We start from the raw sequence: 12,001 nt of genomic DNA on the forward strand, positions 1-12,001 counted from the left end.
CAGTCTATGCGGATCTGCCTCATACTTTTTAATGGCTACAGTGTTCCACTCTGTGAAAGTAAGCCAGATATCTACGTTTAGCTTCCCAAGTCAGCATTTTAGAAGCTGCTAAACTAGTGGCCAATGATAAATTTTTTTAATGAGGAAAAATTTCAAACATTCCTAAAAATAGAAAATAGTACAATGAACCTCCATATACCCATCATCCAGATTCAACTATTATCCAGATATTGCCATGCCTGTTTAACCTATCTGCCTTTTTTTGCTCAAATATTTTAAAGCATATTCCAGACATCTGAATACTTCACCACATATCTCTCAAAACATGGACATCTTCTTATATAACCATAATGCCATTATTATACGTTAAAAATAAATTAAGAAAAACCCCTAGGTTTCGCCTCATTTTATATTCAAATTCTAAACTGTCTCCAAAAAGAGTAGTGTTTTGTTTTCGTTTTTTTTTTAAGTTAGCTTGTTTGATTCACTCCAAAAATGATTCAAAGGTTGTTCTTTTAATCCTTCCTCCCCAACTTTTTATTTCATGCCACCAGAAGAGGCTATTTTAGTTGTTCTATTTCCTGCAGGGCAGGTATGGGCTTTTGATTGTATAACTATATGTCTAAAAATACCTTTATGTTGTCTTTATACTTGATTGATACTTTGGTTGGCTACTGACTTCCAGGTTGGAAATCAATTTCCCTGCGAATTTTGAAAGCACTGCCCCATTTTTTGCATCCAATAATGCTACCGAATAGCTTGGTGCTTTTCTAACTCCTCATCATTTGTACAAGATTTGATTTTATTTCTGGAACATTTAGAATCTTCTCTATTCCTGATCATCTGAAATTTCAGAATGATGTGCCACAGTGTGGACATTTTTCATTCACTTTTAAAATGTGGACATCAGTGTTCTATAGTCTGACATTTTTCTTAGATTATATCTTTTATGTCCTCTTTTTCTCTGTTCTTTTTTGGAACCCCTATTAAGAATTTAGATGGATTGCTCCTCTACATTTCTCTTACATTTATTGTTCTTTATCTCTTTGTCCTACTTTCTGGGAAATTGCTCCTCTTTAAATCTTTTATTAATTTTTAACTTTTGGTGATCATAGTTTTAATTTCCAGTTTTAATTTCTATTCTCTGATAGTTCTTTTTTCTTGACATCTTGTTCTGTATTATGAATAAAATATTGTCTCATATCTCAGAGTAGTTGGTGTTAATAAAGTTTTCCTCTTATTAGATATTTTTCTGATTTTTTTTCTTATTTTTAATTTTCAAATTGGAGGCTTTCCTCATTTATCTAGAGATCCTTGGTTGGCTGCGTTAACAAAAATTTTTTTAAACTTTTTATTAGTGTAATTTTTAATTACACACAAAAGAAGGAATAGTATAATGAGTTCCCCATGTACCTGTCGCCCAGCTTCAATAGTCATCAGTATTTTGCCAGCCTTTTTTATCTATTCCCCTCCCCTCCACACACATACCTCTCCAAATTTTGGGTGGTTTTTTTTTTTTTTTGGTATCTCTTTTTAACAGCTCAGGACTAAATCAGGAACGTTGTGCACATGGCTGAGGCTTACTTACTGGAACACTTCAACTGTGGGTGATTCACTGGGCAGCAAGTCTTTTCCTTAAATGAACCCTGATGTCAGTATATCCAGGTCTTTTTTCCAGGGTCATTGTTTCTTCAGAAATTCAGCGTCTAGTCTTTTGCCTGGGCAGACAGCATCTGAGCACAAATGTCATATGCACCAGGAAGGGGGAGGACCGTTCCTTTTATAAACTATCAGGCTGTATTCCTGTCTCACACTGGCTCGGCACCATCCCTGATGCCTGTAATTTCCAAGACAGTCTAAGTCTGGGTGGGGGTGAAACGCATCTTCCTCTCAGGATTCCCCTGAACATACTAGTTTTCCCCATACAGAAAGACGGGAAGGGATACTACCATTTCTAAAGTAGGGGGACAAGAGATACTGCCTAGAGCTAAAGAACAAGAAATAAAGGTTTAACTATAAGTTACAGATAACCAAGGGAGGAATTTAAGTGAACGAAGTAAATACATCAGGAAGAATAAGAATTGAACCAAATCCTCATCTATCACAGGAAAAACACACACACACACTATATATGGAGTTCATAAATCAAGAAACAGCAGTGTACGCCTTTTACATGGAGATATGAAGGTAACCACCAGAAGAACGAAAAAGCTGAAAGCATTAAAGTGACTGCCTGTGAGGGGCAGGCTGGGGGGACAAGGGACTCTCGCTTTTCAGTATGAACCGGAAGTTTTAATCCACGCACATGTATCTCTTTGAATACAATTTTTTTTCTTTTAATTCAACAAAAGCATATAAGGGAAAGAGGAATTCTTCATGTTTTCCCATTATTCTTAAAGACCTAAAATCCTTTTAACCAGCTAGTAAGTCTATTTAAAAACAAAAAAACTTTTCTGACAATTATGGATATACGTTTAAGTGGTACAGTCTCTCGCTGAAACATTTTACAAGAAAAAATAATGATCAGAGAATACTGAGAGATTAGATTAAAAGAAGAAAAGGGAGTCCGTTCAGTTAAAGGTTACTAGACTCCTGACTGACAGCTGGCAGGATGGGTGACAGGTTTCCCAGAATAAGCTTTAACCCCATTAAAATTTATCAGAAAATTGCTTCAGTTTTTTTTTTTTTCCAGGAATGCTAATTTCTTCCCAGAAGCAGGCTGTAAATTACATCATGAAAACAGGTTTTGTCGCGGGCCTGGCTTGGGACAAATTTTTTCCCTTACAAGTCTCTGCAAATACAATCTAGACTAGCGCTGTCCAACATTACTTTCTTTGATGATGTAAATGTTCTATATCTTCGCTGTTCAATACTATAGACGCTAGCCAGCCACACTGAAATGTGGCTAATGCAACTGAGCGACTGTTTTATTTAATTCCGATTAAGTTTAAATAGCCACAGGTGGCTACAGGCTACTGCGCTGCACAGTCAGGTCTAGACTGCCATGGCCTCCAGTCTCTTCTTACTCCCAACTCTCCTTTCCTCTGCATTCCGGCCGTGCCAGCCTACTGTCATTCCCTAAAACACACATGCTCGCTCCTGCCACTGAGCCTTTGCACTTGTGGTCTCCTTTTCCTAGAATGTTCTTCCTTAACCTACTACCCAATTTCTTCATTTGTTTAACTACTGCTTTTCCTTCACTACCTAAAATTATGTTGTCCACTTATCTGCTGTTTCTGGTTAAGTTTTTTTTGTCTTTCCACGACCGCCAAGCCAACCCACTCGACCAGCTGGAATACAAGCTCCATTTGAGCACGGATCTTGTCCACCTTGCCCATTGCTGAATTCCCACCACTAGACACAAGACTGCCTGGCTCTCAGCTGGCCAAGCAGTCTTGTGTCTAGTGAATAAGTGAATGCCTTCTCACATTTTAATTGTCATCTCCCTTGGGGACTCCCAACACCTATCGACAGACCCAAGCCTGCTACTGCAATTTAGTTCCACGTTTCCGACAAGCCCCATGGGCATTTCTACTTAAAAACTCCAGTGTCTACACTTTATTTCTCTCACCACTCTGTTGCCAGATTAACCTTCAGAAATCTTGGCTTTATTCAGTCATATAACTCCTAACAAAGCAACGTCCAAAGATACCCAAGAGAAAAATCAATTTTGAGGCAAGAGTGAACATACTGTATATCCTCCAAGTTTCTCAGGTCTTTTGTAAACCAATATAAAAAGAAAGCAAATAGAAATTTCTCTGCAAAAAAGCAGAGAGAGAAAGCGAAACTTACCACAAGTTCAAAAATGTCCATGAAGACAGAATGTCCCTTAGGTGTTTTCTCATTCAGACTGGCAGGAGACCAGATCCAATAGAAGTAAGTACCATCTGAAGAAAGGTGCACGGTGCTCATAGTGCTGCCAACAGGCAGGTGATTGGCTGGCATTGGCACCACCTGGCATACCTGGACACAAAAAGGAAAACTTCAGCAGTATGATAGAGACGTTCTGATTAATTCTATCAGTTCATTATGAATGCTATTAAGTCCATGATGAGAATTCGATAGGCTTCCTGGTTAAAATAAAACTGGTATTTATCTCTAAGAATAATATATGAAAATTACATGACAAAAATATAAAAGTTCATACAATTGGCCATGCACCAGATAAAAAGATTGAGATGAATCTAAATTACATTTTCGAAAAAATATATTTAGTTACTAAACACTCTGAATCTGCTCTGCTCATGTGTTTTATCAAACATTTATTAAAAACAAAGTTTCAGAGAAATAGTACTTTCTGAAATTTCCTTAGTAAATGAATTTAAGACTATTAATTATATTTAAAGCACAGAAATATCTTATTCATCTTGACATCTCCAGTACTTAATTCAGAGTCTAAGGCAAAGTTATTTAATATATATGGAAAGAAGTGGGGGAAGGGCAAAAGGAAGAAAAAGAGGAAAGCAGAGAAGGGGGGGCACTTGAGGGCTTCCTGAAATTCACCAAGGCCATCAGGAGGAAAAAGACAAACACTACTTCTCTGTATTAGACATGAAGACATGTGTTTTCTAATATTAAAGTCCTTTGATTTCAGCATATGTTTTGCCTTATTTCCAATTATATACTACTTTTTACTGGAGCAGAAAAGCACTTAAAATGAGGGGAAAAAAATGAGAATCAATAAAACTACTGACTTGGTTTTTTAAAAAATCCAAGAGTAGGAGAACTGAAAATCCCAGAATAAAAATAATTAGAGAAGGTCAGATCCCTCAGTTACTCCACCTCTGTGGGTGAGTCACCAGTTTTCCTAAGGTTACTTTTGACCCTTGAACTCATTTCATATGAACTTTTTTCCAGGCTCGTTTTGTCTACCTCAAAAGTTAAAAAGTTACCTAGTTGTTTGTAATCACACTTTGAACTTGTAGTGCCAGGAAATTTAGAAATTTGACAGCTACCGATTGGCCCCCAAATTGCTCTAATGCAGGGGTTCCCAAGCCCCTGTGAACTGGTACCAGTCTGTGGCCTGTTAGGAACTGGGCCGCATAGCAGGAGGTGAGCAGCAGGCAAGCGAGCGAAGCTTCATCTGTATTTGCAGCCGCTCCCCAGCACTAGCATCACCGCCTCAGCTCCACCTCAGATCATCAGGCATTTGATTCTCACAGGAGCACCGGTCCCTGATGCCAAAAAGGTTGGGGACTGCTGCTCTAATGCACATACCTAGTTAGTGACAAGACTGCTTTCTTGGACAACATCGAAGCTTTTGCAACAGCACAGAGGAAACTGACATGCTTCAAATGTAAACCATGTTCCAAAATTTAACATCTGTTTAATTCCCAGGCTTATAACTCTATTTCAAATAAATATCTCCTATAAATATCTCCTGTATTTATTTGAAATAGTTACAAGCCTGGGAATCTGTCTACATTAGAAAAATGAAGTCAGATGGGCATCTATTTGTTAAAGTGTTCATTTTCCCTACCTAACAATTATTGAGCATTAACTATGTGCTTTGGAGATACAGTGGCGAACAAGACTCAGTCCCAGGAAAGACACAGTTGAATGACAAACAAAAAGAGATGTAACCTCTCAGTTAGGTCCTGGCTGTGACTACTGTCAGGCACTCACTCCACAGACAGTAAGTCCCATCATTCAGTTCAACTTTGGTTGAAAGGAGAAAGCTGTAGCATAAAGAGCTCAAAAGCTAGAGCCGAGAACCATGCATTCAAGTTCTTAGCCTGCCATTATCGTGTGGCCTTTAGTAAGTTACTTAACCTCTGAGTGACATTCCTTCATTCAACAATAAACACCTACTGACTGCTTACAACGTGCGTAGCTTCAGTTGCCTCATCTGTAAGATGCAACTGCCATAGCTAAACCTCACGGGTGGCAAAGGAAGTATATGTAAATTGCCTAGACCAGAGCCTGGCACAGAGAGAAACACTGGCCCGTGGTAGCTGCTGCCACTGTTGTTATTATCACCATCAATCAAATGCTAGGCACTGTACTACCTTCTAGGGACACAAAGATGAATAAGACAGGGTCCAGACATCGAGGCGTGCAGCCCTGGGGGAGGACTTAGACACAAGAGCCCGTAACTTCGGCATAATGCAGCACATGCACGAGAGCTGTAAAGATGCGCACCTGATCCCTAACATGAAGATTTTATCTCCACTTGTTTCAAAGCTCCTGTTCCCATAGAAAGGCTGTTTAGAACAAATTGAATAGGAAAATGATGGCTTCCCAAAATAGATCTGTTTCATATGTGTATAAAAAATCTAATATTTATACAACCTTTGACTCTAGAATTTTTTTCAATCATAAAAAAAGCTGTTGTTGGCCTTAGAAACTCTCAGAGAACACACTCAAACCACATGGGAAAACTCCAAGATAGTAAAGAAAAAAACAGAATACTCAAATGATGACAAAAAGATGCCACTCTGGCAGGAAACTATTGGCTTCGTTATTACTGTCGGGAACTTCCCTTACTGTCCCCAAAATACAGAGACTGCTCCTCAATTTTCTGTTTACCTGAAGGGTATTCTGTTCGACGACCTGGAAGAGGGAGTGAGGTTTATTATCAAAAGACACAGGCCGGTGGAGAAGACAGCCGCTGCCGAAAGCGACCCAGCCTGGTTCCAGGTCCTCGTTCCGGCAGTACACAAAACCCCTGTGGGAAAACAAAGGTACACGAGCTGGGTCAGTTGGTTGTGTCTGAAACCCCACAGTGAGTTACAACAGGCGTAAACAACGTTTTCCACCTAACTTTTTAAATGACTAAGTATGCAAACAATCTGAAGGAGAGTGACTAGATTAATTACATTAACTTTGGGATTGGCAAACTGGGGCAAATATTAATTTTCCGCCATAAATTGGAGAGGAGAGAAAGTTCGGGAAAAGGTCTAGTTACATATGTATACATATGTAACTAGATCCACATATATATATATATATATGATCTCAAACTGTAGTTTCTTTTTTTTTTTTGTCAGTTTACAATCCCTTATTTTTTATTTTTTACACCTACAGCACCTGGTCTTTCTAGGTGGTCTCCCGTCCAAGTACTAACCAAGCCCAACCCTGCTTAGCTTCTGAGAACAGATGGGATTGGACTTGTTCAGGGTGGCATGGCCGTAGACTCAAACTGTGGTTTCTTTGAGCAGCAATTCATAGACCTTACATCGCAACTGCAAATCACTGCTAATCCAATCTCGGATGCAAGTTCAAAAAAGACTTAACTAGAAAAATGTCCATTTATCAACATGGAGAAGAAATTAATATTGTAGAAATTTTGTTCATAGAAGAATTTCTGGTTAAAACAATGATCTTATAGGACTACCAAACTCTTTAGAGTCAAAACAAAGCTGAAAGGCACTAATAGAACAAGAGGGGTCGCAGATGATGAGAGAAGACCAGAATCACATGAACTTGTTCAGACTTATTTAGCTACTATTCAGCTACTAGTCAGCCTATGGGGAGTCAGCATGCACCCCTCCCCTCAGGTGTCTTCACAGAGATTTATGCGAAAAGGGACACGTTCCAGGAGAATCATTCCCAAATTCTATGCGGCTGACCTGAGAGTACCGTGTAATCCAGACCCCAGTTTGCTCACTCCTCGTCCAACCGAATTTGTAGTATACAGGTACAGACCGTCCGCCGTGAGACAGCGTCCCAAGTCCGCATCTGAAATCATTTTTTATAGGTAAATTATATACATGCTTTTTCTAATGAAATTGTAAATGTGCTTTTTTCTAATGAAAAAGCCATTAGGAGGTTGTCAGAAAGATAATCTCCTACTACTAAAATAAGTGCTTCAATGTGAATTTCAGGGAAGACGGCTCAAACACCACAGCAAATGTCCAAAATGCATCTGGGGGTCAGGGACCAAGATCGAGAAAGTTTAGAAAGTCATTAGCAGGATGACCTGGTTCAGCCTAACAAATGTTTGTTGTTGTTGTTGTTGTTGTTTTGAATCGCAAAAACAGTCAAATTTACACATTCCTGATTTTAATCTGAAATGACTAAGATACTGTCACTAATGATTTTATAGTAAAAATGGCATGAGCTTTTAAGAGCTTTGGGCACTTATCAGTTGACCTTGGGCCTCTTCGAACTTCAGTTTTTTCATCTATAAAATGAGAACATGTACCTCAAGAGTTACTGTGATGATTAAATTAGATAATTTAGTGAAGGTTGAATGAGGTGACCAGAAACACCCATCTTCACTCTGGTCCAAAGCCACTGCTCCATAAGTGGCAAATGACATTATGTTGACATACTAATGATACACATTAAACTAAAATCTGCTTCTGTGGATTTTCCATCCGGAGATCTTAATTTTAATTTCTAAAGCGACACAACACAAAAGTATAATTAAAAACAGCAATTACGTTTCCCCTTAGCTCTATCTTCCCCAAGCTAAAATAAACAGTATCTCTCTATATGATAGTAAATGGTTTACTAACTTAAAGAATTTGCCTTAAAAAGAGTTTATAACTAAAACTTTTATTTCTTTTATTTTCATAATCAGTCTACTCACTATGTTTAAGTGGAGTTCATCTACTACCTGTCATATTAGGGGAAATCCAATGTTACAGTACTGAGTATGTTGTTATCTTAAAAATTCGTATACTAATTCGAGACAATTGTAATTTTACATATTGGTTCCTCAAAAAACAATTAAAGCGGGTAATCTTTTTAACATCAATTTCTGAGAGATTCACTTTGGTGAATCTTTCTAAACATTCTATTTTTTTTTTTTAATGAAAACAATTTCCTGGAGTTTTTAAAATTTCTATTTCATCGGTCATGTAATATTTAATGATCTAATAACAAGTACTAATTGCAATTAACAAACGGGTCTGGGAGCGGAGCAAGGTGGACTCTCGGCAAGCCTGCAACTCCACAGGTGAGAGCAGTGTGATGGTGTATCAGGGCGCCCGACAGTACAAGTGACCAGAGGGGCCAAATCCATCTAGCAAGTCACTTAAGTGGATGTCAATTAAGGGCGCTTCTGCCATTTCTGTCGAGATCACAGAATAAACGGATATGTAATATTTGTGAAACTATAAAAACATTTAATCCAGCCTGCTTTGTTTAAAGGAGATACTTAACATTTCATGTTCCCTCAAACAATCTCATTTTTTTTTAATTTTTGCAATAGGAGGGGGTTCATCAACACACATGATAAATTACTAAAAGAAACAATATCAGGCAGAAAGACCTGATACTCTATCATGAACATAAAAATTCAACTTAAGGCTCCCACGCCCAAACTCAAATACCTAGGAACCAAGTAAAGTAATTCATGCCTTTTTGGCAGAAGTGTATGGATGATACCTTTACCTTGCAATAATAAAACCTATCCATTTTCTTACCTCACTGAGTATCAGCTTTTGTACTTTGATAAAGCAGACAATGAACACACTGTATAGGAACCTCGGGCTCTTAATTAAAAGGAACACGGGGTTATATCTAAATCGTTTGCCACAATGATCTAAAACCATTCTTTTCACATCTTAATTTCAATCACAGGACTAAAATCCTTATATTACCTTTATTTTCAGAACTGGAGCCAGTGTTGCTATCTGGTGCAGGCAACATGTCCTCATAGCCCCATGATACTATGTGTTTGCCACCAAGCAAACAGGATGGGGACCCAGGCCCCCCTTCCAAAAGCAACAGCCTAAAAAGGAGAAATGGAGAAGCATAAAGACACTGAGACTCTTTATTTCGGTGAGAACACAAAAGTTTACCTACAATCTCAAATAGCAGAAAACTAAAATAGTTTTATACAGATATTATACATCTGAAAAGATATTCACGATATACTTTTAAACTTAAAAGTTAAAATGTAATAACAAAATGGCAGCTTTGTGTAAGATGCATGTATTTTATATACACATGTATGTGCATGTGGGGGGGGGGTAGGTAGGTATAGAAGATGTACGAACTGGGAAGCACATATGGCAAAGCAACAGGAGTGGTTATCTTTGGGTGATGAGATTATGAACGATTTTCATTTTCTTCTTTACACAATATATTATCATCTCAAAATCTACAATAAGAAATCATTACAAGCTATTGCATTTTTTAAAAGCCCACAAAAATAAAAGGTGAAAAATAACATGCTCTAGGAATACGTTCAAAGAAGCAAAGATGAGAAAAAATGCTTAAGATAAATTCTAAGATGATAATACACTTAAAAACATGAATCATGAGTTGATAAAAGTTCAGCAATGTACTTATTAAAAGAGACCTAATGCACAATGTCTCTCGTGTAGGAGGATATGGATCCAAAGTGACAACTCACCTATACAGTACATCGGCTACAGGCAGGGACCCCAGATCGGTCTGTTTCTGTAGTAGGTGAACTGTATGGACAAAAGTTTTCAGTGATCCTCTAAAAATAAAAGGAGAGGACAGAAAATCATCAGAAGAGAAAAGTCAAATAATGAGGTTGTTAATGGTAATTTTATTAACCACGTGAGAAGGGTCCAAAATGTTTCTATCTGCTTTTGCCAATCAAAACATATGTTGTACAAAATATACTTGATTCTTGCTTATTGCCACTGGCTCATAAAGTTACTATGTGAGTGGCACCATGTCAATCATATGCTCTTGTTGCATTTGTAAAGGTAAATAATTTTCCCCTAACTCAAAAGCTCATAAATAAGGTTCTCCAGTACAAAGAACATGTGACTATTATGCTTGGAAACTGTTTTCATCATAAGTCAGTCTCTAGACCAGAGGAGAGATTTCATAGGAAGAGGTTATATTTAAAGTCTAACAGTACTTCTAGGATTAATCCTTTAATGTCTTTGTTAAGTTCGTCTATTTTACATAACTTCTCTACGAACCCTATCACATTGAATATGACTGAAAAGGGATACGTTCAAATAATTAAAACGTTGTGCTGAGAGGTGTTCCTTCTGCTTGCCCCCCGCTGTGAAATCTGTGATTATAATACTCGCAGAACTCACCACTACTCGGTTTCCTTTTGGTTCCCAAGGCCCGAGGCTCTGGGAAGTCTGTGATATGGTCAGAAGGATCTAAAGGAGGTGCTTTTAAAACACACAAGACTTACCTGGCCAGATCCCAAGCATAAATCACCACAAGAACATTTCCTGAACTAAATGATCGCCTGTATCAGATGGGCTGACTTCGGATTGCTGCCTTTTTGTCGTAGCCAAGGCTTTAATTGCTAGGTATCACATGCCTAAACCCCAAAAGAAATGGAATACCTAATGCTGGGCCAAGCAGACCTAGCGTCCTCCAATTAACTGCCCCCTTCACTATCTCTGGTGTTCAAAGAATCAAGACCAAAGAACAGTATAAGTAGGGAGGCAGCAGATAGAGCATAAAAGCACAAGTGGGGAGTCAGGACACACTGGCTCTGAAACCTGGCTCTGCCACTCAGCAGCACCACCATTTCAGTTCTGTCTCCTAATTCCTACGGATTTTTGCTTCTTCATCTGTCCAACAGGGATACCTCCCTGGGGTAGAGTGAGGTTAAAAAAAATAAATAAGTAAAAGGGCAAAAGCACAATGGAACATTTAAAACCATTAAACCAACTCTAAGGTATTATTACCTGCCAGAATCAATCAGATTCTACGAGTAAAATTTAAATGCCTTCCATGGCAATTAAGCCCCTACATGATCTGGGCACTGCCAACCTCACCTCCTGCCTCTCTCCTTTACCACTGCATGCCAGCTACCCTGCTCACTCTGCTGTCGCTCAGCCACCCCAAGCACAGAAAGAGCATCAGAGTCGTGCCACTTGCTGCTCCTCTTGCCTGAAACTGTTACTGGCTTTTTGCATGCCTGCATCTTTCTCATGATCCAGGCCTCAGGTCAAAGGTCACCTTTCCAGCAAGTTCTTCCCTGGTATCTCTAATGCTGTCCCCCACCTCACTTAGTCATTCTTTATCAAAGTATCCTGGTTTGTCTTCATACGGTGACTATCCTTCCCTGAAATTATCTTATACATCTGTTTGTTGCTAG

The 12,001-nt window shown here is 38.5% G+C and overlaps 1 protein-coding gene and 1 pseudogene across 8 annotated transcripts in view; both read right to left on the reverse strand.

The window, feature by feature from the left end:
• Positions 1-12,001, reverse strand: part of HECTD4 (HECT domain E3 ubiquitin protein ligase 4) — a 157,822-nt gene that overhangs the window by 104,096 nt on the left and 41,725 nt on the right. For all 8 annotated transcript variants that reach the window (XM_039868173.1, XM_039868171.1, XM_039868174.1 and 5 more), the window contains exons 3-7: positions 10,310-10,399; positions 9,552-9,682; positions 7,572-7,680; positions 6,529-6,667; positions 3,793-3,963 (exon numbers count right to left, since the gene is read on the reverse strand). In XM_039868173.1, the coding sequence (XP_039724107.1) occupies positions 3,793-3,963; positions 6,529-6,667; positions 7,572-7,680; positions 9,552-9,682; positions 10,310-10,399 (640 nt within the window). The remainder of the gene's footprint in view (positions 1-3,792; positions 3,964-6,528; positions 6,668-7,571; positions 7,681-9,551; positions 9,683-10,309; positions 10,400-12,001) is intronic.
• Positions 7,018-7,136, reverse strand: LOC120606931 (uncharacterized; annotated as a pseudogene).

The sequence above is a fragment of the Pteropus medius genome, unplaced genomic scaffold (assembly GCF_902729225.1).
Source record: "Pteropus medius unplaced genomic scaffold, Ma_sr-lr_union100, whole genome shotgun sequence".
NCBI classification, from domain to species: Eukaryota; Metazoa; Chordata; class Mammalia; order Chiroptera; family Pteropodidae; genus Pteropus; species Pteropus medius.